Source organism: Monodon monoceros, unplaced genomic scaffold (genome assembly GCF_005190385.1).
Source record: "Monodon monoceros isolate NGI ecotype Baffin Bay Population unplaced genomic scaffold, NGI_Narwhal_1 Super_Scaffold_9, whole genome shotgun sequence".
NCBI lineage: Eukaryota > Metazoa > Chordata > Mammalia > Artiodactyla > Monodontidae > Monodon > Monodon monoceros.
Window position 1 is genome coordinate 20,640,382 of NW_021703786.1, and position 26,936 is coordinate 20,667,317.

At 51.4% G+C, this 26,936-nt stretch overlaps 1 protein-coding gene across 1 annotated transcript; it reads left to right on the top strand.

The window, feature by feature from the left end:
* The first annotated feature begins 4,693 nt into the window (after nucleotides 1–4,693).
* RPRML (reprimo like) lies at nucleotides 4,694–5,811 on the top strand. Its single transcript, XM_029213039.1, has one exon. The coding sequence runs from the start codon at nucleotides 4,939–4,941 to the stop codon at nucleotides 5,302–5,304; it is 366 nt and encodes a 121-aa protein (XP_029068872.1). The 5' UTR covers nucleotides 4,694–4,938; the 3' UTR covers nucleotides 5,305–5,811.
* Nucleotides 5,812–26,936: the final 21,125 nt, after the last annotated feature.

Below are 26,936 nucleotides of genomic sequence, written 5' to 3' on the forward strand. Positions count from 1 at the left end.
CCCCCCCCCCCCCCCCCCCCCCCCCCCCCCCCCCCCGGCTGCTCACCTTCCAGCACATTCTTCAAGAGTTGCTCTAAGGCAAGCCAGCTGCATGTCATGAGGACTTCAAGCAGCCCTACGGGAAGGTCTCCAGGGCCAGGAACTGAGGCTTCCAGACAATAGCTCTGCTGGGGAGTCACGTTAGAAGCTGATCCCCTACCCCCAGTGGAGCCTTCATGTGACTGTGGCCCTGGCCAACCCCTTGACTGCAGCCTCATGAGAGACCCTGAGCCAGAACAACCCAGCTAAGCTGCTTCCGGTTTCCTGGCCCTCAGAAGCTATGTGAGCTAATAAATATTTGCTAAATTTGGGGGTGATTTGTGATGCAGAGATAAGTAATGTACTTCTCTTTCAGGGATATTATACGAATTAAGAGTTAATGCAGGGACTTCCCTGGTAGTCCTGTGGTTAGGACTCTGCACTTTCACTGCCGAGGGCAAGGGTTCAAATCCCTGGTCAGGAAACTAAGATCCCACAAGCCACTCAGGTGGCCCCCTCAAAAAAAAAAAAAAAAAAAAGCAGTTAATGCAATCAAATAGCAACCGGACTTGCTGGGACCAGTGACTCCAGAAAGGGCAGAAGGGAAAAGCAGAAGGAGGGAGCACCTGGCTGAATCCAGGCCAGGCAGGTCTCCCACTCCTGAACTCTGGGAAGGAGTCTGAAAGACTGAATATACAATGGCCAGACCGTATATAAAAATAGTGCTCTGGGGCTTCCCTGGTGGCGCAGTGGTTGAGAGTCCGCCTGCCGATGCAGGGGACATGGGTTCGTGCCCTGGTCCAGGAGGATCCCACATGCCGCGGAGCGGCTGGGCCCGTGAGCCATGGCCGCTGAGCCTGTGCGTCCGGAGCCTGTGCTCCGCAACGGGAGAGGCCACAACAGTGAGAAGCCCGCGTACCGAAGGAAAAAAAAAAAATAGTGCTCTGACCCACTACCTATAGCAACAGCCCAGGAAGCCAAACCACAACCCCTGTAGCAACCAGCCCCAAACATCCAGGCCTTGATCAATAACAAGCTTCCCTAATTTTGCCCCCACTTTCAACACAGTACAAATTGGAGAAAGTTAAATATGCTCCCCTAACCAATCACATGGGCTGCCCCTCGTCTAGTCATCCCACCTATAGCTTTTCTATGCCAGCAGCCTCCAATCAGGGCACACCTGAAGCCGGCCCTTTTTGCTGCTACAAAGCTTTCCCGCTCCTCTATCTGCCTTTGTGTCTCTGCCAAACTCAAATAATGGTGGCTGACTCCCCTACTGTAGTAAGCTGTGAATGAATAGCCTCTGCTCGTTCATTTGGGTGGTCTTTGTTTACTTCCACAAGCCCAAGTTTCTCTCTCTCCCTTCCTGCTCCCAGATCACAGACAACATCTTCCTCTCCTGACACATAACCAGAGAAAGCTGCTCAGGGATGATGGAAGAAAGGGGACAGTTATAATTAAGAGTGTAGCTTTGGACGTAGTATTGATATATCTATATCTATACCTATATCTATCTCTACACACACACACACACACACACACACACACACACACAATGGAGTATTACCCAACCATCAAAAAAATGAAATAATGACATTAGCAGCAACATGGATGGACCTAGAGATTACCATACTAAGCAAAGTAAGTCAGAAAGAGAAAGAAAAATACCTTGTGATATCACTTATATGTGGAATCTAAAATACGACACAAACCAACATATCTACAAAACAAAAACAGACTCACAGACATAGAGACCAGAATTGTGGTTGCCAAGGGAGGGGTTGGTAGGGGAGGGAAGGACTGGGAGTGTGGGATTAGCAGATGTAAACTATTATATACAGGGTGGATAAACAACAAGGTCCTACCGTATAGCACAGGGAACTACATTCAATATTCTGTGACAAACTATAATGGAAAAGAATATGAAAAAATATATATGTATAACTGAGTCACTTTGCAGTACAGCAGAAATTAACACAACATTGTAAATCAACCATATTTCAATAAATTTTTTTTTAAAAAGAGTGTAGCTTTGGAACAGGACAGATCTCGGCTCAAATTCTGGCTCTGATGCTTAACTAGCTGTGTGGTCTTAAGTAAGTCAAATAACCACTCTGAGTCTCTGTTTCCTCATGTCAAGGGGACATCCACTGTAAGAATTCAGTGAGGTAATATATTTAATGCACTGAGCATGTAATAGGTGCTTAATAAAGGAAAGGCCAACCATGAGCCTCCTCACAGCCTCTTGCTGGAGTAGGCAGGCCCCTGTACCCCACCTTTACTCACCCCTCCCTAACCTTTCTGTGCAGCAGACAGCTTGACTGACCTCAGCTGGATGGGGTCAAAGCCATGGGCTCCAAGTCCAGGGTATGTCAAAGGTCAGGGGTTGGTCTCAGGAAAAGGATGGACAAAAGACATAAAAACATTTCTCTAAAGAAACCCAGCTGGTCAAAAGCCGGGGACAAAATGTCTAGGCCAGATACCTGTTCTCATCCTGTTCTCTCATGGCTCTGAGGGGTGGTCAGGAAAGGGAGACTCCTGCCCAGAAAACTCAGTGCCCTTGTGCCAGGCTGCTTTCTTAAGACTGAGGAGGTGAGCTGGGTCTTTCCCTAATCTCTCGTGTGTGTGTGTGTGTGTGTGTGTGTGTGCGCATACATGTTAGTTTCTTCATCTTTAAAATGAGAAATTTAATAGCTTCGCAGGACACACACACACACAAATTAGTGTTCTACTAATAGTGAGGGGGTGGCTTTGGGATGCCCATGTGCTGGAGGCATCCTGAATCCCCTCCCTCCAATTTGCCAAGCCCTTTCTTTCCATCCACTTATCTCTCCTTCCACCGCCAGCACTGGAATCCAAGTCTCCAGCCAGCCATCTTTTGCCTGGACTATTGCAAAAAGTCCTGAATGCTTTCCTTCTTTCCTTTGATTCAACAACCAAAGAATACAAGGGTGAGAAACCATCCACTAGCCCCTAAATTCACACGATGATTTTTAAAATATTGACAATAAACAGGACTGGGGGCAGTATGCTCTTTCTCCACAGGGCTGGTGTGTAAACTGGTACATTTCTCGAGGGCAATTTGGTTAGATGTGATTTACTGATTCTGCAGGTCCATTTTTCAAAATATAATAGAAATAAAAAATGACAGTTTCTGGGCTTCCCTGGTGGCACAGTGGTTGAGAGTCCGCCTGCTGATGCAGGGGACGTGGGTTCGTGACCTGGTCCGCGAAGATCCCACGTGCCGCGGAGCGGCTGGGCCCGTGAGCCATGGCCGCTGAGCCTGCGCGTCCGGACGGAGCCTGTGCTCCGCGACGGGAGAGGCCACAACAGTGAGAGGCCCCTGTACCGCAAAAAATAAATAAAATTACAGTTTCTGTACCAAGATTTCATTACAAGGTTCTTTATGGTAATCTTGTTTCTGACAAAAGAAAGAGAAAGAAAGAAAGAAAGAAAGAAAGAAAGGAAGGAAGGAAGAAAGGAAAGAAAGAAGGGAAGGAATGGAAGGAAGGAAGGAAGGAAGGGAGGGAGAAAGAGAAAGAAAGGGAGAGAGAGAAACAAGTCAAATATCCAAAAATAGAGACTTTGGTTAAATAAATTGTAACAGTCTGTACTTTGACTACAATATACAATTCCTTCACTAAAAATGATGCTGCAGACCAGTAATTCTCAAAGTGCATCTAGGAGGAGCAGCAAGAGCATTTATTTGAAATGCACAGGCTTACTGATTCAGAAACTCTGGGCTGAGCCCGGGAATCTGGGTTTTAACAAGCCCCCTGGGCAATTCAGAACCACTGTTGTAGGTGAATATTTATCATTACCAAAGGATAAACTGTTAAATGACAAAGGGTTACAGAACAGCATGTACAAAACAGCATGTATGAACAGTGCGTCCCTATTCTGAATACATATATAAAGACACACATAGAAAAAGGACAGGAAGATTTTGTACCAAGGCGGTGACATGGACGCTCTCTGGGTAGTAGGATTATGAGCTTTTAGATTTTTTTGTGTTTTGCTAATAGGTAATTTCTAACAAGTTTACAATGACGTGTATTTGTGAAAAGGAATGGAGAAGGGAAAAATGCAGTAACATTTTTAAATTAAGAAAATGTCAAACGGGGAGGGCTGGGGGCGAGGTGGGAAGGAGGCAGAGAGTACTCCTCACCTTGATGGTGGGAGCGAGGCTGGGAGGACCTGGGTGGGAGCGGCGGGGCACGGCCGGCCGGCCACCCAGGGCCATTGCCCAGTGACGAGGGGAGAGAGGAGAGGGAAGGGAACGCTGGGGCGAGGGGAGGGGTCTCTGCGACTCCTCTGACATCTGGGAAGGCTTCCTGCGACTTCAGTAAAGAGCGGAGAAGAGACTTAGGGCAGACTTCAGGAAGAACTTAACTGCTTAAGAGCACCAAATCCCAGAAGAGGCTCCTTGGTTGATTTTTCCCGGCTGGAACCAAGGCTGCCCCGAGGGTGTCGAGCTTCGCCGACCGAGGGCGGGGCTGCCCTGATCTCCCGACCCCTTCCAGCCTTGGGACACTGGGGGAGCTGCGATCGCTGCGGGATTCCCGCCCCCCAAGGACGCTGCAGGGCCTGGGGCGGGGGGGGGATGGGGAAGGAAGGAGGGGGCGGGGCCGTTGCTAGGGGAGGGGCGGCGGGGAGTGCGAGGAGCGCAGTCGGTGCCGCGAGGCGCGCTCGGCTCTGCCGCTCCAGCTCCGGCGAAGCCTGTTGCTGCCTTCTCCCGGCCGCCGCTTCCCGCCAGGTGCCCAGGGGCCGGCGGCCCGAGGGGTGCGGCGCGCGGGCAGCCCCCCGCCCTCTTGCTCTCCACGCACACAGGTGGACCCGAGCGTCTCCGAGAGCGCGGACGCCGGAGAGCCTCCCGGTGTGCCCCGGACCGCGCGCCAAGACCCCGGGCGCCGAGCGGCGATGAACGCGACCTTCCTGAACCACAGCGGCCTGGAAGCGGCGGGTGGCTTGGGCGGCGGCGGCGGCGGGGCCGCCGTGGGAAATCGCAGTCACGGGCTGGGCACGTGGCTGGGCTGCTGCCCCGGGGGCGCGCCGCTGTCCGCCAGTGACGGGGTCCCCGCGGGGCTGGCTCCGGATGAGCGCAGCCTGTGGGTGTCGCGCGTGGCGCAGATTGCCGTGCTCTGCGTGTTGTCGCTCACCGTGGTCTTCGGCGTTTTCTTCCTGGGCTGCAACCTGCTCATCAAGTCGGAGAGCATGATTAACTTTCTGATGCAGGAGCGCCGGCCTTCCAAGGACGTGGGCGCTGCCATCCTGGGGCTGTACTGAGCGCCGCCTCGGCCCGCCCTCGGCAGCTTGGCTGGAAGAAGACGGAGAAGGGAGCCCGGGACCCTGGTTCCCCTCCCCGGGCTCTGCCGCCGCCTCTCGGCGGGCAGCGCGAGGGGCAGCGACGTGCCTCCGGGCGCCCGGGCCCGGGCCACTGCGGGACCTTAGGCGGCGGCGCGGGAAGGGACTTCCACACCCGACTCGGTCCTGCGTGCGGTCCAGCGTTGCGGGGTGGGAGGGTAGAGGATGGGGGTTCTTAACTGTTACTTTGAAAGGAAGTTCTGGGCAGGGTGGGAGAGGTTGTGGGATGCACTTGGGGCTGAGGTCACTGGCGTGGGAACTTTGTGTGTACGTAGGTGGGATGGAGTGGGGGCGAGTTCCGAGCAGCGTGCGGGGGGGCGCCGCTGTTGACGAATCCGAGTCACTGAGCTTGTTGGCTTGATTTCGCATTTGAGAAGAAATCTTGCAATAAAGCTACAGCCGTCGGGCTTCCCGCGGCTTCCGCCCGCACTCCTGTGGGATGTGTGTGTATGTTGGGGGTGCGGGTGGGCGGGGGTGGGCGGTGTGTAGCCTACTAGCAAGTACTTTAGGCAGGTCACAGGACGCCAGGCCTCAGGACTGGGCAGCTGTCGGGGCTGGTCGCGGGCTCCTGAGACCCACTCGGAAGCTGCAGCCGGAGAGGAAAAAAGGTCCTGTTTTCTACGCGGACGGCCAGGGAGGCAGGTCCTGCAGGCTGGCGGGATAGCTGGTGAGATCAATTAAATCCCTGGAAAATTTGAATCTATTCCGTGAGATGGAAAAAAAAAAATCAGTTACTTGAGTCCAAAACGGAGAAAATAGCAAAAATAACACATCAGGACAGTGGGCAAGTAAAATTCAATTAATGTGTGGGCAGCGGTCTAGATCGAGGGAAATTTTAATTATAGGGCCCAAAGCCCCATGTAAGGGCTTGCTTGACGCTACCCTTGTAGAGGGTAGGTGAGCAGATTCTGAAGATGTGCCCTTGCAGCATGGGGAGGAGAGTTTGGGTGGGTGGAATGTATGCTTGGGAGAGGGCTTTGTGGTTTGAAGGACCCAGGATGTTTAAAATGGAGCAAATGACCTCCGATGTAGCTGTGTTCAGGGAATTTGGAACCTCCCATTATGAGATGCCCCTTGCTGCCCAGAACCCTGGCACCTCTTATAGGTGCAGAATTTCCTTAAAGCCGTGTTAAGCAGTTAGAACCTTGGCACTCACAGCCAAGGGGGAGTGTGAGTGGCTCTGCTGTCTGCAAGTGTCTGGTCTGGGGAAGAACTGAAACTGGGGGGTGGGGGACAGGAGGAGAGAAAGCTGGTCTTTGTAGCTTGTGTATATCCCCCTTAGCCCTAGTGCCAACCCCACTCAGGCACCCTGGTGCTTGGAAGATTTGGGGGGAGGGCTCTAGTGGATTTCTCCCCCTCTTTTTTGCCGTGGGTGGAAGTGAAGGTGAATGAGAAGGAAGGTGGCTGAAGCCTTACTTGGCTTTGGGAAGAGAAGTATACTTCTCTTGTATGAGCGCCATCTCATGTCTCCAACACTAGTTCCCTACGAGGTTTGCGGGGGGGTGCACAGCATCTCAACAAAAGCATAGATGGTCACTGACTATGTTTTTCTTTTTGTTTTTTGCGGTACGCGGGCCTCTCACTGTTGTGGCCTCTCCCGTTGTGGAGCACAGGCTCCAGACGCGCAGGCTCAGCGGCCATGGCTTATGGGCCCAGCCACTCCGCGGTCTGTGGGATCTTCCCGGACCGGGGCACGAACCCGTGTCCCCTGCATCGGCAGGTGGACTCTCAACCACTGCGCCACCAGGGAAGCCCGCGATGGTCACTGATTATGAAGGATTCAGAATCCTCCTGGCTCCTGAGCCCTCCTGTGTAACCAGGGTCGTCATCATTAGGGACTTCCCTGGTGATCCAGTGGTTAAGACTCCGTGCTGCCAATGCAGGGGGGGCCCGGGTTCCATCCCTGGTCGGGGAACTAGATCCCACATGCATGCCGCAACTAAAAGAGCCCGCGTGCGGCAACTAAGACCCGGTGGAACCAAATAAATTAATAAATAAATATTAAAAAAAAAAAAAGAATCATCATCATTAGGATGTGTCATCTTCCCACCCACACCCACCCCACCACCCCAATCTCAGACCTGGGAGAGTTCATCCAGTTAGGCCAGTCCAGTAAAGGATAGGGGCCAGAAACTACTTGCAGAGTTAAACCCACAATGTGAAGAATGCTCTGTTGATGGTTTGGGTAAGTAGCCCAGCTTGATCTGGTGAGAGCAGCCTTGAACAACTGGGGCAACCTGGGGATCTGGCTCTGTGTAGCACAGCTGTCTGGAGCCCGGCTGACCCGATGGCCTGAAGAATGGAGGTCAGAGAGCCGCAGGTGTTCACGTAAAACCCAAATGACAGGAAAAATGGGAGTTTTGGCAGGGACACAGCTTAGACACTGTTTTCTGGCTGACCAAGTTGGAGCGAACACTACGAGAACTTCCCTCTAATAAAATGGATCTGCAACTGGGGCAAGAGAAGGGGATTCAAGAGTTAAGTTTCCTGAATTTGCTGAAAAAGGAAAAGCCTTAATGGGGAAGCTTTGCAGGATTTTCTCACTGTAAAGAAGAAAAAGGACAATGAAGACATGTACTAACATGTGTGTTTGTGCACCCCATCCCATGACTGGCACACCCATGTGGACAAGTATGCACACACAGGCAGGTGCACACAAAGCCAGGCTCAAGCCCCAAACAGGAAACTAGCAAGTGTGAGTGGGGTCCAGGGAAGGGTGGAGGGTGACATCTCTTCTGCAGTCCATCTTAGTTCTTTCGAAGCCCTGATGTCCTGCAATGTGCTTACAGAGCTCTCTTATATAAACCTCAGGGGTGGGCACACTTAGTTACCAAAGAGCGAGCACACGAAGCATAGTGCTTCAGGGGAAAAGCAGGACTAGATCAGAATCCTGAACCTGGGGCATCGGACACTGGACCAAGAAAGAGCCTGGTTCTCCAATGCCCTCTCCTCACCCCCTACCCCTGTGCAGGGAGAGATCTTCCAACAAGGGCTGCCCAAGATTCAGGGGCCAAATCTCTGGAAGTCCTGGGTTCAGAAGAGAAGTCCTGGACGCTGGTCTTTGAAATCCTAGCCGTCCTGCTTCCTGGCTCTGTGACTCTGGGGAAGTAACTCAATCTCTCTGAGCCTTAGTTTCCTCATCTATAGAATGGAAGCCATAGTACCCATAGCTCCCGTGAGACGATGAGTATAAAGTGGCTGACATAGTGCCTGGCATGTGATAAACAGCCAATAAAGATAATGATTATGATTATCATTATTTTTGTTTAGGGTGTGAACTCTTCCCCAGCAAGATATATTTGGTTCTCTGAAAAGGGATCTTGGACAGAAAAATAGTAACTCGTATTTGCAAAGCATTTTGTAGGTTTCAAAGCACTCTCATAATCAGGACAAAAATAATGTATCGCGTGTCTAATGAGCGGAGCACTGAGCTCCCACCTTGCTGAGGAAGGTTTCATTACTGCTCCCATTTTACAGGTGAGGTAACTGAGGCTCTAAGAGGTTGTCTGAGGTCACCCAGCCAGGAAGGGGCAGAGCTAGGATTCAGCCCTGCCTGTGACTCCAGCCTTCCCTCCACATGCTCTTGTTTGCTGTCCACAACAGCTCGGTGAGTAAGAGCACACACTCTCCCATGAGCCTGTTTATAGGAGAGGAAACTAAGTTTCCATTTAATGGACTTGCCCCTGTTCATCCTTTCAGTGAGTGTCTACTGGGAATCTCCTGTGGGCCAGGTACCGTGCAGGCACTGGGGTGAGCAAGGCGATAGCAGAACTGGAGTCTAGCCCGGCCTGCAGCCCCGGGTACTTGCACTGCTCCTCAGGACCACTAGCCCTCGGGTATTGAGGGTCTCAGGGACTAGGTCAAACCCTCTGCTTCCCTTCCTGAGTCAGGGATGGAATATCTGGGGTCAGTTGTGCCCTCACTAGCAAGAGGTCCTCTGGAATGGGGGACACTAGGAAGGGCTTACATCACAACATCCACTTACTTTCCCACTTGTTTATCTGAATCCAGTTCACACAGAGCCATGCTGGTCTGGCTTCTGGGAGTCGCTCTGCCCAAACTCTCCCCAGACCCCAACTCAGCAGCAGACCAAGAGCAGCCTGGAGTGTTAGGGGAGGTTTAGAAGGGACAGTGAAGCCTGACAAGTGGTGGGCACAGACAAAAAAATGGCCACATCCAGCATTCCAATGTTGGGGGAAGGGGGTGTGCGTGGGAGGGTGGGGGGGTGGGTATGTGTGTGTCACACATTTTTTTTTTTTTTTTTTGGCGGTACGTGGGCCTCTCACTGTTGTGGCCTCTCACAGGCTCCGGACACGCAGGCTCAGCGGCCATGGCTCATGGGCCCAACCCTCCGCGGCACGTGGGATCCTCCTGGACTGGGGCACGAACCCGTGTCCCCTGCATCGGCAGGCGGACTCTCAACCACTGCGCCACCAGGGAAGCCCTGGGTCACACATTTTATACCAAGGAATTTGGTGGGATCTCTGAGTAGCATTCCTTGAGTGCCGCCCACGATCCTCTCTTGACAATCAAGATCTTACCAGGGACATAGGATGTCCAGATCCCCGAACCCAGCTCAGGGCAGGCCAAACCAGGCAAGTGTCCAGGTCTCTGAGATGGCAGCTGGGGCGGGGGTGTGGGGCCTCTACCCTGAGGCAGCATCTGCTTACCCCTGCAGCTCCATGGCGTGATAGAGCTCCATCACTACACTACCCTCGAGGACCAGAACTGTCTTCTCCGTGTGTGTATGTTCTGCGGTGCCGAGCACGATGCTTTATTCTGTTTAGGAACATCACAAAACTTGGTTGAATTGAAGACACAGCCTCTGCTTTCAAGGGGCGTCATGCATCATAGGGATCAAAGACATGTAATGAAATAAACAAAACACAAGGAGGGTAAGTGTTCAGTCAGATGCAAATAAAATTCCATGGTAATGACTCCCTTTTTAGGTGCTAATATTGCCATTTAGAGAAGATCTTCCACATGCCAGGAATGGTGTGAAGCACTTTTCATATTTTATCTCATAATCCTTTCTATTTTTTTCATAACCCAGATCTAATAATTCCTGCAAGGCAGAGACTGTTCTCATCTCCACTGAAGAGAACAAGGCTCAGACTGTTAGGTCATTCCTCTGAAACCACAGTTAAGAATCAATGGAACCAGAGTCCACATTCAAGTCTACCTGAGTTCAAAAGATATTTGGAAAGTGAAGAGCTGGCACATTTTATGATTTTGATTGAAATTTTGAAATTACACCATGCCTTGCCTTTCTGTTTCATTGTTCAGGATGTGGGGATATTTTGGGGAGCACTGCTCACTTTTCTTTGTTGCAGAATGTGGTGGTGGCCCCTTAGTCAGGAAATAGTACCACTACTGATGATGCTGATGTTGGTGATGATGCAGAGAAATTAACGACTCACCACCATCATTAAACAGACTATAAGTTGACAAGAAAAGTTACCCGAAACACTAGAAGTAGAGAGGGAAAGAGAGGGTTATGTCGAGATGGTTGACTATATACTCACTCCATCCAGCCCTGAGTCATTATAAACACTGGGACAGATATTAAAGAAAATCTATAGCATTGCAGGAAAACATAAGGGGTGCCCTCAGTGGACTAGAAACCATGAAGATATCCTGGAAAATAGGTGTCAGATTAGGTCAGGTCGGAAGGGGTACTCACAGCTCACAGATCAGGAAAGCAAGGTCTGCCACAAAAGGTGGGAACTGTTCCAGGGTGCGCCAAACTGGGGTGCATGGGCAAGGGAAGCAGGTAGAGTCACTCCCGGGGTACTGCAGAGGTTGTAGTCAGATGAATCAGCTTCCTCTCTCCTTGTCCCAGCACTTCTTGCCATCAGAGGCAACTCTGAGGCTTTGTCATGAGCAGGGCACGAGGGATGATACAGAAAAGGAGAAATTATTTATGGACATGGTGAGCTTAAGATACACTGATCTGCAAAGATTAGAAGAGGTTTACAATGGCAGTCAGAGGGCATACCTGCCCCAAAGACTGCTCTGGGTCCTTGATGCCATGGGCCCTGTCTCCCCTGGAACCTGCCTGTTATGCTCCGGACTGCAGACTTAGATAATGAGATGCTCCACTTCTAAAAATGTGGCTTTATATTAACTTTTCTGCAATGTATGTATCGGCAGTCACATGTGTACTTACCAAAAGGGTGAAAAACTCCAATGAATTGCCATGGAGATGAAACCTGGAATGAGGTTGCCATGGAAACAAAACTGTTTCTAAAATGCCACATCACCTTGGGGAAGTAGGAAGCTCCTGTCAAAGACTTGAAGCTAGGTCTTCCCTGGTGGCACAGTGGTTGACAGTCCACCTGCCGATGCAGGGGACACGGGTTCGTGCCCCGGTCTGGGAAGATCCCACATGCCGCGGAGCGGCTGGGCCCGTGAGTCATGGCCGCTGAGCCTGCGCATCCGGAGCCTGTGCTCCGCAACGGGAGAGGCCACAACAGTGAGAGGCCCGCGTACCGCAAAAAAAAAAAAAATAAAACACTTAAAGTTAGGGGCCAAATCACAGACCTTCCCATCAGGGCCGGGTGCTCTTTCAGTTTCTTTTTACTTCTTTTTTTCTTTTCTTTTCTTGCCATCCCCAAAGGCAAGGGGTTTAAATTTTGAAGACTTTGATTCAAGCTCTGGCTGTGCCATTAATAAGTCATGGGAATCAGGTATCTGAGGGCCCTGAAGAAGTGTGAGGAAGAGGGCTGCTGGCCCTCCTCTCTGGCTCTGTATTGACCTGCCGTGTGACCTCGGACAAGTCATTCTATCTGTTCCTGGGTTTCCTCCCATACAAAGCAAGGAGCTGGACTAGGTGGTCTCTAAGATCATTCCAGTACTTTTCTCTCTCCCATGACACTCTGCCTCGAGGGGCAACCAGCCTCTCAAGTAAATTAGGCCAGCGGAGCTGTCTGTGGTGCTGAACATCTGTCTGTTGAGCTCCTGGGCCACATCCTTTTCTCAATAGATCATGGCTATTCTCAGCACTCCCGGAGACTGGCGGACTCAGGCCGCCTCCATCAGGAGTCTAGGGACCTGCTTGCAGCTGGAGAGGAGACTCCAGAGGGTCTTGGAGTTCAGAGAGCACTGGAGGAGGAATCTAGAGGTGTGCTCCCAGCCTGACTCTGACATTTGCTGTCAATGGGTTTTTGATGAAGCCACACTTTCCCTGTGGACCTTTGTTTTCTCATCAATGAGACTAAGATGGGGACTAAGATGATCCCTAACACCCGATGGGCCAGAATAGTCCTGGGAAGCTTGCCTGGGCTACAGGGGACAGGAGAGCCCATACATATTCAGCCCATCCCCACCTGTCCCAAGGCTCAGGCTTCTCTAGTAGGACTGACGATGATGAACAAAGCACACTCCCTTGTTAGGCACATATGTTCTTTTGTCTGGAAGAACAGACAGGCCGTGAGCAGATGTGGCATTTACACTTTCTCAAGTGACAACCGAACACTGACGATGATTAGTGCTTGTCATGCAATGTGTCAAAACTATAATAAAACCTCCAACTTATATCATCCGCCTACTTATCTGATTACCTTTCCAGAATCTGCTTCACTCCTCAGTATCACAGGATGAAAAAGGCAAAGGGAGGGAAGCTCAAAGGCAGTTCACACCAGGAGGGACACAGACACCACAATTCGCTCTGAAACATGTTTTTCACCCTTCAACTCCCCCATTTGTTGACATAATGGGATGTTTGGGAGTGTGGAGTCCATAATCAAGAAGGGCCCCTTGGGCTTCCCTGGTGGCGCAGTGGTTGAGAGTCCGCCTGCCGATGCAGGGGACACGGGTTCGTGCCCCGGTCCGGGAGGATCCCACATGCCGCGGAGCGGCTGGGCCCGTGAGCCATGGCCGCTGAGCCTGTGCTCCGCAAGGGGAGAGGCCACGACAGTGAGAAGCCCGCGTACCGCAAAAAAAAAAAAAAAAAGCGCCCTTAATTCAAGTCCTGCTTCTGCTCCTTATCAGCTATAAGACATGCTTTCCAAGCTTCAGTTTCTTCGTTTGTAAAATGGGGGTTAATGACACATACCTCTTTTTAAAATTTTTTTTATTTTTTGTGGTACGCGGGCCTCTCACTGTTATGGCCTCTCCCATTGCAGAGCACAGGCTCCGGACGCGCAGGCCCAGCGGCCATGGCTCACGGGCCCAGCCGCTCCGCGGCATGTGGGATCTTCCCGGACCGGGGCACGAACTCGTGTACCCTGCATCGGCAGGCGGACTCTCAACCACTGCGCCACCAGGGAAGTCCTCTTGTCTAGTATTTTATTTCCACCTTTCTTTTTTAAACTCTCCCCCAAAGTAGTCGTTATAAATGTCTGTTTATTTTTAAAATTACATACAGTGAAATTCACTTATTTCTGGTGTATGGTACTAGGTGTTTTGACAAATGCTTCGAGTTGTGTAATCACCAACACAATCAAGATACAGAACAGTTCTACCAGACAAACACAGTTCCTCATGCTGCCACTTTGTAGTCAAATCCTCCCTCCTTCCTTTAACCCCTGACAATCACTGACTTGTTCTCTGTCCTTATGGTTTTTCTTTTCCAGAATGTCAAATCAATGGAACCATGAGATATATAGCCTTTCCAGTTTGGCTTCTTACACTTAGCTTAATGCATCCACATTGCTGCGCATACCAATAGTCCGTTCTTTTTTATCGTTGAGTAGTATTCCATCATATGAATGCATCACAGATTTTTTAAATTAATTTTTGATTTTTATCTGTCTCCAGCTGAAGGACATTTGGGTTGTATCAGTTTTTGGTGATTATGAAAAATCCATCACAATCGTGTACAGTTTTGTATGTATGTGTACAAAAATTTTTCATTTCTCTTGGGTAAATACCTAGAAGGGGGATTGTTGCGTCATATAGAAAGTATATACTTAACTCTACAAGAAACTGCCCAAGTGCCTTCCACAGTGGACGTCACACTTTGCATTCCCATCAGCAATGTGCAAATGTTTTAGTTGCTCTGCATCCTCACCAGCACCTGGTAATGTCAGGGTTATTATAATTTTTGTATTTTATTTGTACATGTGTCTTTCTAGTATGTGTGTAGCAATATCTCACTGAATTAAATTTCTATTTTCTAATGAATGGTGGTGTTGAAAATCTTTTCATGGGCTCATCTGTCATCTGCATGTCTTCTTGAGTGAAGCGTCTTTTGCTCAGTTTTAAAGTTGGGTTGTTAGTTTCTGATTGTTGACTTCTGTATAGTTTGGATACAGTCTTTTGGCCGATTGTGATTTGTGAATATTTTTTCCCAGCCTATGCCTTGTCTTTTCATTCTCTTAACAGAGTCTCTCACAGAGTTCCATACCTCCCCCAACCACTGCCACCCCCACCACCGCTACTGTGTCCCCAGTACCTAGCTAGCACCTGCATGGCAGGGACGCCACAGATGTCTGTTGAGTGGATGATATAATAGTGAATGAAGAGGTGACTCACTCTGGTCTGGGCTTTGCATCACTCAGGTCTATTGCCTTCTTGCGCTGGTTCTCTGCTCTCCAAGTGGCTTTCTGATCTTTATTTTGGCTTCCCTGGTCTCCTGACTCCAAGAAAGGAGTCCCCAGAATAGTGAGCATGGGTAGTCCAGTGACTGAAAAGGCAGCCTCCATCCCTTCCATCCTGAGTTTAGGAAGTGATGCTCTGGTTGCTCATCACTGAGTCTGGTCAGTCCAGAGAGGCTGTGGCCACTGTTGAGGGTCCTGGCCCAACGTCTGGACCCTAATGAAGCCTGGACCATGATGGTCACTCTGAAGTCCACCCTGTGAGGTCCTGCCTGAGGGCCCAGACAACCTTTCTCAGATGGCACCTCTCTTGCATCTCTCTCTTCCCTGCTCAGTCCAGAAGGTGAGGGAGGGAAGTCAGCTCCAGGGTGGGAGGATTGGCTTCTGGGGACCCCCAGGGATGGAAGGACTTTCCGTGGTTAGAGAGATAAAAAGGGAGGAGAAAAGTTTTGGGGGTGGAGAGTGGGAGGGCAAAGGAGAGAGCCTGGAACAAAACAAGTGTTCAGGAAATACTCTAGCTTAATCCCTTCTCACCATCATTCAGTGTAAAGGGATTGCTATCTGTGGGGGTTGGTAGAGAAGTTTTATTTCCAAATGCAGCAGAGCCTTCTTTGCTCTAGAGATAGAGTCAACTTGGCTTTTTTCTTAGTTCCCCAAAGAAAGATGGAGAACTTCTCCTTTCTCCAGGGTTTTGAATGCAGTGTCAGGAATGCAATGGGGGACCTAAGTGTGGTCGTGATCTACAGGATCTGAAAAACAGTCAGTGGTTCTTGAGCACTACCAGACAAAGAGAAGTAAACTTAGAAGTCGGGGTGGGGTAGTGGTAGATTTAGGCTTTTCCAAAAAAGAAAGCAGAATACTTTTCCTTTTGAGCCAAACCTCTTCTGAAAAATTTAAAGACTGGAGGTCATGCACTTTGCTGACTGCTCTCCGTCAGTCTGTCCATCTGTCTGCTGCTAGGAAGCAGGTGATGCTTCTGCTGCTAAGGCACCCTCTGCCCCCACCTTCCCACCAGCTCCCTGGTACTGCTCTCTGGCCACACTTAGGTCTCCCCTTGCATTCCTGACACTGGCTCACTTGTCCTAGGCTCTGCCTGTGGAGGAGAGCCTTGGGCACACCTAATTTTGTCAAGCTGTCCTGCCTGGACACATGGAGACCTCTTGTCTTTGCATTGGAATTTACTTTGGTAAAGCATTTCCCATCTCACACTACTCATTCAGCCTTGTACTAGTTCTTCAAGGTAGGTTGTACATTTCACTGTTGGGGAAACTGAGGGGTCATACAGCAAGTTGGGGGATGGAGTGGGCTAGAGCCCATGTTCTCTCAACCCACATCCATGTGGGGGGTTTTCATGGACTGGACTCAGTCTTCAGGCAGACTCAAACTCCCCAGAGCCCCTGACTTCCCAGGAAGTTGGGTCCACCCCTTGTCCCCATCCCACGACCTCTGGAGGCAGGGAGAACTCTTGTGCACCGGACATGGGTGGTGGGAGGGACGATGCCCTGATGGCCCAGTCCTCACCCCTGAGCTGGCACATCCTCCTGGAGTGTTCTGCAGCTAGGCCTCAGAGTAGCTCATCTTTAAGTCTCCTTCCAGCTCCCCCTTCCAATGGGTCTTGGCTTAGTCAGGCTCTGAGACGCCTTGGCTCCTGCCATCAGCACTTCCTTCAGTTTAAGAATAAAAGGAAGCCATCCTCTGAGCCCCCACGCGCATCTCCCACCCCCAGTCTTCTTTGCTAGCTCCTGCTGTTGCGGCTGTCAGGAGTAGATTTTTGGGTAATTGTTGCCATGGAGACCCTGTCTTGAACTATTGTGCAAATGTGTCCCATCTTTCTCCTTATTTGGTGTGTGATATGAATGCGGGTAAAATGGGGAGGCTGAAGGCGCGCCCTTGCCATGCAAGTTGGTTTACCTGGGCCCGAGCTTCTTGGTAGCCTGCACCCCATTCCTGTCTTCATCAAGGTCTCTGGCCAGTTGCTGCCAATGGAAAGAAAGTCCTGGACAAGTTCAGAGACACCTATTTCTATAAATTACAAAATGCTTGACAGGGGAGGGCCCATGTCAGTCTTACTCATAGCTACATATACAGCATTTAGCAATGTGCCTGTATATAACAGACACTTAATCACTATTTCTTGCATGAATGTTGAATAAGCATAGATCCGCAAGAGTAATCTTATTGATCCTTAAGTACATACTTCAGTGGCTTCAGTAAGAATGATTCCTCTTGTTCTATGTGTTTATCCCTCGTGGGAATGGAAACACCTTCAGGATGCTTCGTGACTTCTAAGGTTACACACACCTCTGGCAGAGCTCAGCCAGGTGCAGCTGAGGACAAGGAGACCTGCTCTCCATGGGTTGAACGGGATCACCCAGATCCACTGACTTTGGGCAGCAACAGATCCCCAAAGCAGTAGCCCCGATTCCTGGAGCCATCATCCCCTTGGGGAATTAAGCCAGAGCTCCCAGCACCTTCCTCCAAGAGATGAAGCCTGTCTAAAAGATGAGGACTCACTCACCTAGACCCCAGCTCCAACCCACTTCCATAATCAACAGCAGGCACACCAATCCTGCCCAGAATCCAGGCTTAGCACCTCGCCTCCGTTTCCCCGAGCACTCAGCCTCCCACATGCAGATGACTGGATCACTCGCACTATTTTTATCACGTCTCTTTCCTATCCAAGATCTGTCCTCATCTCCCCACTGCTTTTTCTACCAGATACAGACTCAACTTGCATTCAAGGGCTTTCATCAATTCCTTCCTCTCCCACCAAACAAGCCAGCCCTTCATGCCCTCTCCACCTTGCCCCTCCTCACCTTGGCTCCCTGCCCTCTGTACTTCCAGGTCAGCTCTCCGAGAGCAGCCTCACCCACCGTGCTCAGACTGGCTTTACTCAGGCTCTGTCCTCCCCGAATGACTTTCTCTGACCCTTGTTGGGAATCCATCACCTTCTCCGAGAACTTACGTTAGCATCCTTCCTCCACAATGGCTCACTGCACAGCTGCTGTTGAAAAGGCTTGAGTGTTGGAATGGGGGCAGGAGGTACAAAGACAGGGTAGCGTGCTGAAGAGAGCGGGAGGGTGGTATTGTGTCCCACCAGCACTGTCAGCTACACAGGCTACTCCAGGGCTGCCATCCAACAGGAGCCACGAGACAGAAAACATACGGCCACCCCCTCGGTGTCTACGTGGATTTGACAAGCTTCCCAATAAAGGATTCATTGTTACCCAACAGACAAGGAACAAGGGAAGCAAGAAGGCTTATAAGGCAGAATTCTGGCCTTGTGTGGGGAGCTTTCTGTTTACGCTGCTACACAGGAGGGAACAGGAGCTGAGTTAGAATATTTCTGGAGTTGCTGAATAGCATTCCGATCCAGGACTAACCTTATGGGCTTTTCATCAGCTTTCCCCGGAAGGTTAAGACGGACCCTCCTGTGAATGAGGAGGGCCACTCTTACCCCCTTCGTCCAGCTCTCCATTTCTGCGGGGCTGTAGTCAGACCGCATTTTCCTGCCTTGCCGATGAGGCTACGTGAGGCACGGAGAGGTGACTCTAGATTGCACAGCGCCTAGTCTGACGTGAGGAGAGGCAGCATCTGGATCCCCGATCTAACAGGGGGGTTAGAGTCCCCGCCCCCAGAAGGTTCCTAGACTGATGGTGGAGACACTGCCCCTGTTCTAAAAAGCTCTTTAGTCAGTTGGCCAGGGGTGAGGTGAGAGGGATGACACACACACAGCTACGCTCAAATAATACATCTAACCAAGTACAGCTGGACCAAAGTGTTAGCAAAAGCAAGGAATCACAAAGCGAGGAATGGTGATGAAGTTAAGACCTGGTTTGGAAGGCTACCTGGAGGAGGTGAGTGCTGAAGGAATGGTTTGGTGAAGAGAAGGGATTCCAAGCCATGCACTGCATGGGAGGTGTGCTTGGCCTGAGACGTCCACAGAGAATTGATGAGTGTGTTCCTTAATGAGTCTGGTTCAGAAATCAAGTCCTTCCAAGCTCTACTTTGACTCCTGTCAAGACAAAAATTTGGGGGGCTCAAGGTCTATTTGAGTTAATATTTACTGTGTGCCAGCTTTGCATCTAGCATCTTATAATGTAAATAACTTCGGAGGAGAGAACAGAGACAGACAAAGGCATGGCTTTGGTCTTGTAGAGGGTTTCCTTCTGAGCCTTCAATGAAAGACACAGAAACCCAGCTTAAGTAGGAAAGGGTTCTCAGGCAGCCTCTCCACATGGCTGGAACAAAAGCTCCAGGTTAAGATGTCTTGCTCTCACGGAGGCAGTGATCAGTTAGAATTAGTACTAAAGGGGCCATGCCAGTCTGAGTCTGTTCCTTTTGAAACTTTCCCGGAAGTCCCTTCCAGCAACTTCTCCCCACATCCTGTTGACCAGAACTGGGTGACATAACTTCTCCCACTGCAAGAAAGCCTGCAGAGGCAAGTATTTTCAACTGGGCTTCCAATAAAATTAGGGTTTTGTTATTGAGAACCAAAGGGAGAAAGGACATTGGTGGGGCAGCCAGCACTGTCTATAGGAATACCAAGGAAGATTCTTATTGGCTCTGCATGGTCATGTGGTCATCCCTTAACCGACCACTAGGGCCTAAGGATAGAGTCCTCTGATTGGCCAGGCTTGCTTCAGGGGCTTCCCCCCGTTGAAGAAGGCAGCCCTAGCTGAATCCCATGGAACAGATTTTTCCATAGGAAGGAGAGATTATGTTACCAGCAGAAGGGGATAACGGCTTGTAGTCCAAAGAGGGGATGCTGGGCAGATAAACAACATACGCCCACGACAAGAATTCTCCAGTACTGAAAGAAAATATACCGGAAAAAAAAAAAAGCTTTAAAAAGAAAAATAGCTTCAGGAATCTCCTCCTCTCCCTGACACAATATATACAAAGTTATACTGCAGGAACCAAATAGAGCTGCACTGAGAAAAATGGTTTAGAAAGGAAGACATCCTGGTGGGAGTGAACTTGGAGTTGGGCTGTGAAGGAGGTGATGGCTAGAGAGGAGGAGCAGGGAGGCAAAAGCCCAGAGGGAGAAGCGCTACACAGAGGCCAGGAACAGGGCTGGCTGGGAAAGAGAGGGGAGGAGGAGTGGACAGCCCACCCTGAGGCTGTGAGGGTGGGGTCCTCCCTGAGTGTACCTGGTCCCCAGAAAACTGGAGGCTTCCCTTTCCCACCTGGGTCACTGTCTGGCTTTGGTGCAGCAGTGGCTGAGAATCCGCCTGCCAATGCAGGGGACACGGGTTTGATCCCTGGTCCAGGAAGATCCCACATGCCGCGGAGCAACTAAGCCCGTGCGCCACAACTATTAAGCCTGTGCTCTAGAGCCCGCGAGCCACAACTACTGAAGCCTGCGCGCTACAACTACTGAGCTCACGTGCCCCAACTACTGAAGCCGTACGCTCTAGGGCCCGTGTGCCACAACTACTAAAGCCCGCGCACCTACAGCCCATGCTCTGCAACAAGAGAAGCCACTGCAATGAAAAGCCCGGGCACCGCAACGAAGAGTAGCTCCCGCTCGCCGCAACTAGAGAAAGCCCGCACGCAGCAACGAAGGCCTAACGGAGCCAAAAATAAATTAAAAAAAAAAAAAGAATTATCTTGGCCTGGGAGGTGGGGCAGAGGGGTACGGGGAAGACCTCCAATGCCAAATTGCAGGGGAGAGGAGGGAGGTGGCTCTGACATGGGAGCAAGAGGGAGCCACTGAGAGCAAGTTCCTAACCCAGTAAGGGCTATGCCAGTTATCAGACACATCCCAGGCGGCTCTACCTGGCAGCGTGACAATTCACCATTAAACCTGGGATCTGGTGCCGGCTGATGCAGCCGCTGGGCGAGGAGCCCAGGCACAGACAGCTCTGGTGGGAATCTTTAAGGATGAAAATGATGGGAAAGGAACTTGCTGTTTCCATGGAAACTGACTCTGGGAGGATGAAAAATGGTCCAATGGGTAACCCGAGGGGAGAATGGCACCCACCACCAGGTTTTCACTGTGGGCGGCAAGCGGGCACCTCTGGAAGCGCCGTTTCAGCCACGTTCGTGGTCTCTGTCCACCTCTGTCTGCATTCTCTTAGGGACATCACAATCTGGCAATGTGCGTGCCAGATCACGTCAATATCTGAGGGGCCTGGGGAGATACCCCCTAATCAGAGAAGACTTGGCATGGCTCCTGCCACCCTGAGTTAGCTGTGCCTGGCAAGAGTATGGTACAGTGCCAGGCAATGGGACTGTAGCTCGGGCGAGGGCCACAGGCTAGGATTAGGACAAGCTGGCAAGGTGAGAATGCCCATGGCAGGGGTGAAATGGCAGAAGCACTGGACTGGGAGTAGGGGACCTCCATTCTGACTTCAGATCTGTTATTACAACTGACTGAGTGATCCCTAGCAAGTCACTCTCCCAGAAGGTCCCTAAGACCCTTCCAGCTCCACTTTTCCTCTCTTCTGGGATTTGGAACCTGACAGTTTTGATCTCATCAGCCCCACATCTCAGCCCACTGCACTACCCCACCACGGCACAGGGTGTCCCCCACAGAGACCAGTCCCGGCTCTTCTCAGGCTGCTGAGCAGGTTCTGAGACAGGTAAGATGCTGCGGCAGCCCCCAATCCCGCTGGCCTTCGCTGCTCGGGGCCATCTTGCTCCTGAGCTTGGGGGTGTCTGAGCACGCAGACAGACACTCCTGAAGCTCCCAGCTGCCCCCCGCATGCTCCCGTGACTGACATTCTTCCCTCCGAAAGGGAGTGTAGGGCTTGTGACTGCCATAGACCAAGGAGTATGGCAGAACTGATGCCGTGTGACTTCTGAGGCTTGGTCATAAATAGGATACAGCTCCCCCCAGGCTCTTACCCTTGGGGTGCTCACTCTTGGAACCTCGCCGTCATGCTGTGAGGAAGCCCTGGCTGCATGGAGAGGCCTCGTGCAGGTGCTCCAGTGGACAGGTCCAGCCAAGGAGCTCAGCGGACATCCAAGCTCCTATGTGAGTGAACCTCCAGATGATTCCCATCCCCAGCCCTGGAATCTTCCAGCTGAAGCTCCAGACGTTATGGAGCAGAGATGAGCCGTCCCAGCCCTGTCCTAGTTCCAGATCTTTAGAAACAGTGAGATACAACAGTGGAGTACTGCTATCTTAAGCCCCTATGTTTTGTGGTGACATGTTATGCAAAAGTAATGCAGGTGGGACCTCGTGAATCACGTTTGTACTACAAGGACCAGCCCCATGATGATACATAGAGGGCGCCCAATTAGTATTTACTGAATGACTGAATGACTGAACTTCAGCAGGTGACAATTCTAGTCTAACCTTTCAACCATCACTCTCACCTCTCCTACATCCTCTCCCCAGAGTTCCCCTGCTCTCAGGGAACCCAGGCAGTCCCAAGGCTGCCCTGGATGACATCACTGAGCCCTGAATCAACCAACCCTGCAGGCTACTTCAGCTCCATCGGTTCTTTAAGCTACTTGGAGTTGCCTGTGCTTGCAGCCCAGAGCATCCTCACTGGTCCATGCAATTGATCGTTTTGTCCTCACCACAGTTCTGTGAAGTAGGTCATTATTACCATCCCCATTTCATACCTGAGGACACTGAGGCTGAGAGAGACAGTAAGCAAGTGATAATAATAAAGCAGAGATTTGAATTCAGATCTTCCGATGCCAAATGCATTATTATATCCACGACATCATACCTGTTCACAAATAAAGTCTAACTGTGAATGTCTGCTGTACTTTCTTTAGGGATATCGGGTCCTTGACTAACAGCCACGTCAGCTGAACGAGAATGTACCAGACCTAGGTCTTATACAATACTAATTAACAATTTAAAAAAAACCTTCGGCTACCATCTTCTTACGTCCCAGGCTGTGCAGAAGCACTTTATATACACTGCAGTGTTCACTGGCTCCCAGCCTCCCATTGGGATGGGCATAATTTATCCCTAAGAGATCCCAAGAGAGCAGAGTCTTGGGATAGGTGATATGACTTGCTTGAGGTAACACAATAATGACAGAGATGGGCTGCATACCCAGGCCTGCTTGATTCCAACCACTTAAACTTTTCTGCCTCTTAACAAATCACTTCCATTGACTGCCAAGACCTCAAATATGGGCACATAAGCCACCCTTATGAGGTAGCTATTATTATTCCCGTCACACAGATGAGGAAACAGGTTTGGACAATTAAGCCCAAGGTTATCTTGCTAAGAAGTGGCTAAGCCATGTCTGCCAACCCCATCACAAATACCATCCCACCACCCTCGTCGTGCTAGCTGCATCTCACAAGATCACGTCAAGGTCCTTGGTGGCCAGGTCCTCCCAGGAGAGCTGAACTTGTCCACACCACACGTTAGACTAACAGCTTCTCCACCAAGTCTCATCAGCATGTCACAAATGAGCTGTGGTGAGCTCTCCGGGTATGTGGCAGTGCCAGCCGCTGCCTCCACAACCTGTGCCCGTTTGGTGGCTGCTCCATGTCTGAGGAGTTCAGACCCAGGGGCTCCTGAGAAAGACTGGCTACCCGGAGCCCCAGTAAACCCTCCCTCCTGTACACTTACACCAGAGAGCAGGCTTTAACCCAGACCCTCATGGCGAGGCTGGCTTAGGAGCATCCCCCCTCCTCCTTCCTGAGTCCACAGAGCTCAGGGTGTGCACAGGGATCCTTCCCACTGCTCCGGTTTCAGGACAACAACTAAGGATCCTTACATCTGCGTTCACAGCAGGGCCTTCCTCCACCCCCAGCGCCAGCTTCCTACCCAATACTTTCCCACTCTTTCCACAGGCCGCTCTGAAACCCGGCCAGCTGAGAACTGAGCTCATACTCCTCCCCTTCAAAGCAGCACCCCTCCCCAGGGAGGGATGTCCTGCGAGGACATCAGTCAGTACCATCCTCGGCCACTGACCTATTCTCCACCCGGCCCCTGTCCTCCCTCCTCCAGGAAGCACTCCAACACCACTCCGTCCCCATCTCGATAAGCTCTCGTCTTGCGTATCTACCCTGCCCTGTGACACCTCCTGTAGGTATTAAATCGACTTCTTATGTTAAAAGGGTACAGTACTAGGGGTGAGCTTTTTTTTTCCTTAAGTGAATATCCCAGCCCTTCTACATCTTTAATTGAGCGCTGTTCCCTCCAAATGAATGATCTCAGAAAATTTGTTTCAAGATGCTTTCTCATTCGAGGAGGTGACCAAGGTTCCCAATCTGGAATTCTGCCCCGGGGGCTGCCTGCCAAGGGTCTCCCAAGGCCTGTGGGCCGCGGTAAGAGAGGCTGCTCCCTGCCACAGCGGTGAAGGAGGGAGAAGAAAGAAATGGTTTCCTGGACACTGACTTTTGCGCCCACATATGCATGCAGCAACAAGAACTCACACAACATCCAGGAGCGTTCAGAATTTTATCTTTTGATATTCACAACAACATGGACAGGTGCAGGGGACAGCGATGATTACGCTCTGCTCCTACAGAGGTCCCAGCTCTCCGACCCGTTGCCCCTGTCCCTGCACAGGCCCTAGCATGAGGAACTCTTAGCAGAGCATGCCGACAGGTGCCAGGAGGTGAGCAGAGCCAGAGGCTAGGCCTTGCCCCAGATGTCTTGGTTGAAAGAAGGGGGGGCCGTGGCCCAGGCTGGAAAGGGGAAGGGGGAGTGGAACCGTCTCCTGCACAGCCCACACCTGCTCGCCCCTGATGAGCGACAGCCCACCAAGGCTTCAGCTCCATTTCAGGCTTCTTGAGACCCTGAGCATCAACCACTTCTCCGATGGGCTGGGAGCCAAGCAGACGACGGCAGTCAGCCCTCCCAGCGGCTCTCCCTCGCCGCCTTTGACACTTAAGAGGCTGATTAGAGCTTGTTAACTCCCCCATGCCAGCCACCTCCCCTTCAACTTCTCCCACGACTCTTCCTCTCCTTCAAGCATCTCACAGCCATCACCGCGCTCTCTCCCAGAAAGCCCATCCTAGTTAATGCCCCACTGAGACAGCCACTCTAAACTGCTGTCCCTCCACCTTGGGAGATTCTGCATGCTACTTTGTCCTCTGCTTGGTTCATGCGACTAGTTCTTGCCTTTCCAGTTAAACAGGAATAACCTATCACACCTGGAAGGCATTTAGAGCAGAGGTTCTCAACCTTGGCTGCACGTGAGAATCTCTTGGAAGGTTAAAAAAAAAAAAAATCCTGAAATCCAGGCCAAACCCCTGATCAAGTAGCTCAGATCCTCTGGGGGCAAGATCCAGAATCAAGACTTTTTAAAGCTCCCCCGTAAGTGGCCTAGGCTGAGAAGCACTTCTTCAGACCTCTGGAGTCTGCTACAAACACTAGGTTATTTGGGCCCCATGTCCACCCTGGGAAGGGACAAAGACAGGTGTTACTCCCATTCTAAGAGGAGCGAGCTTAGGTTCAGAGAGGTGCCTGCCACGTGGCTGCTGCCAGCAGGGCTGCGACTTGAGACCAGGCGTCCGCATCCTAGATTCAGGGCTTTTACTGCTGCGTTGTGCCTCTTTAATTACTGCTAGCCGCAGAGGGCAGAGGCTGCTCCCAACCCCTCTGTCTGCCCTGAAACAGCTAACACGGTGCTGGGCATATGCCAGGGCTCTGGTAGCTGGGTACCCAAGGCTGAGGAGGTGGAAGGCTTCCCTGCTGGGCCTGGGCAAGTCTATGTCAGCTCTCCAGGAGGAGGGGCTGGCGAGACACCACCAACAGAACTGCTAGGCCAGGGAGACAGCCTCCACAGCCACAGTCCCCTCTTCCTGGGTGCCCTGAATCAGTCACAGTCTTTAGTGTCCACAGGGTGACCAACCACCCTGGTTTACTCCAGCCTGAGGAGGTCACCAGGATTCAGGACTTTCAGCTTTAAAGCCAGAACGAATTAGCTGCCCCCTTGTCTCTCCCCAAACAGTGCTGGTTGGCGCGTTTTCCCTCCCGTGCCTCGCCTGCTTTCACAGTGACGATCGCTGCTGTTGAGGGCCTACAAGCACAAGGCCAGTGCCACCAGTGGCCTTCACCCTTCCGGCTCCCTCCTGGCCTAGTCACAGCAACGCAGCTGGTCCATGGCCTCCATTCTCAGAAGTCTGTCAGCTGCCTGGGCCGGGCTCAAGTGCCCTCCTACAGGCCACAGCCCAATACCTGTGGGGCGCCTACTGTGTGCACAGGATGCACAAGAAAGGTCCCTGCAGTGAGGACACCTCAACAACTACCATTCCCCAGGGACTGTGTGGTGCTACAGGTATGTTGCAGATGTACAAAAGGGCATGGCATGTTCCCAGAAGGCCAAGCAGTCCAGGGAGGATGGAGAACCGGGCAGGGGTGGTAGGGAGGGCCAGGAGGTGCACTGGAGGGGCACAGGCTGGCCTGTCACACTAAGGTACCGTCCTCAGCAGACACAGAGGCATCAGTCAATGAGGGGGTCCACAGGCCAGGAAGGATCTGGCCCCTTCCCAAACCACATGGGAGAAGTAAGCTTCTACCCCATCCCCAGCTGGTCTGGGGAAGTGGTCCCCCGCCTTGCCTTGGGTAGAACCCTCCTGTGCTAGACCAGTCTCTCTCACCCTTGTCTACACATTACAAATGCCTGGGCAACCCTTAAAACTCCCCATATCCAGGCTGCAACCCAAGCCAACTATATCAGAGTGGATCAGGGTAAGACCCACACACAGGTATCTTTAAAAGCTCTGGAGGGAATCCCGATGTGGAGCCAAGGCTGGGAGACCTCTGCTAGCGGGACGTGGGGATGAGGGGGGGCCTGCTCATCAAGGAGGTTCTATGGTGGGGGGGCTTGCCAACCGCACCTGAGCGGGCCAAGGACCTGCACAGTCCCCTCACCGCCATGCCACTTCCCTCCTCTCCCATGTGTCACATGACACGAAAGGACACAAAAAGGGGAGAAGGAACTGACATCACACCGCGGAACACTTTCCACCCTTGTTTGCAATATGCCCGTGTGCTGAGGGAAAGACTGAAAGGGGAGGGGAGCCCTAGAAACCACAATGAACTAGGATTTCAGAAGGCATTTGGGGCCATACCCTGAGAGC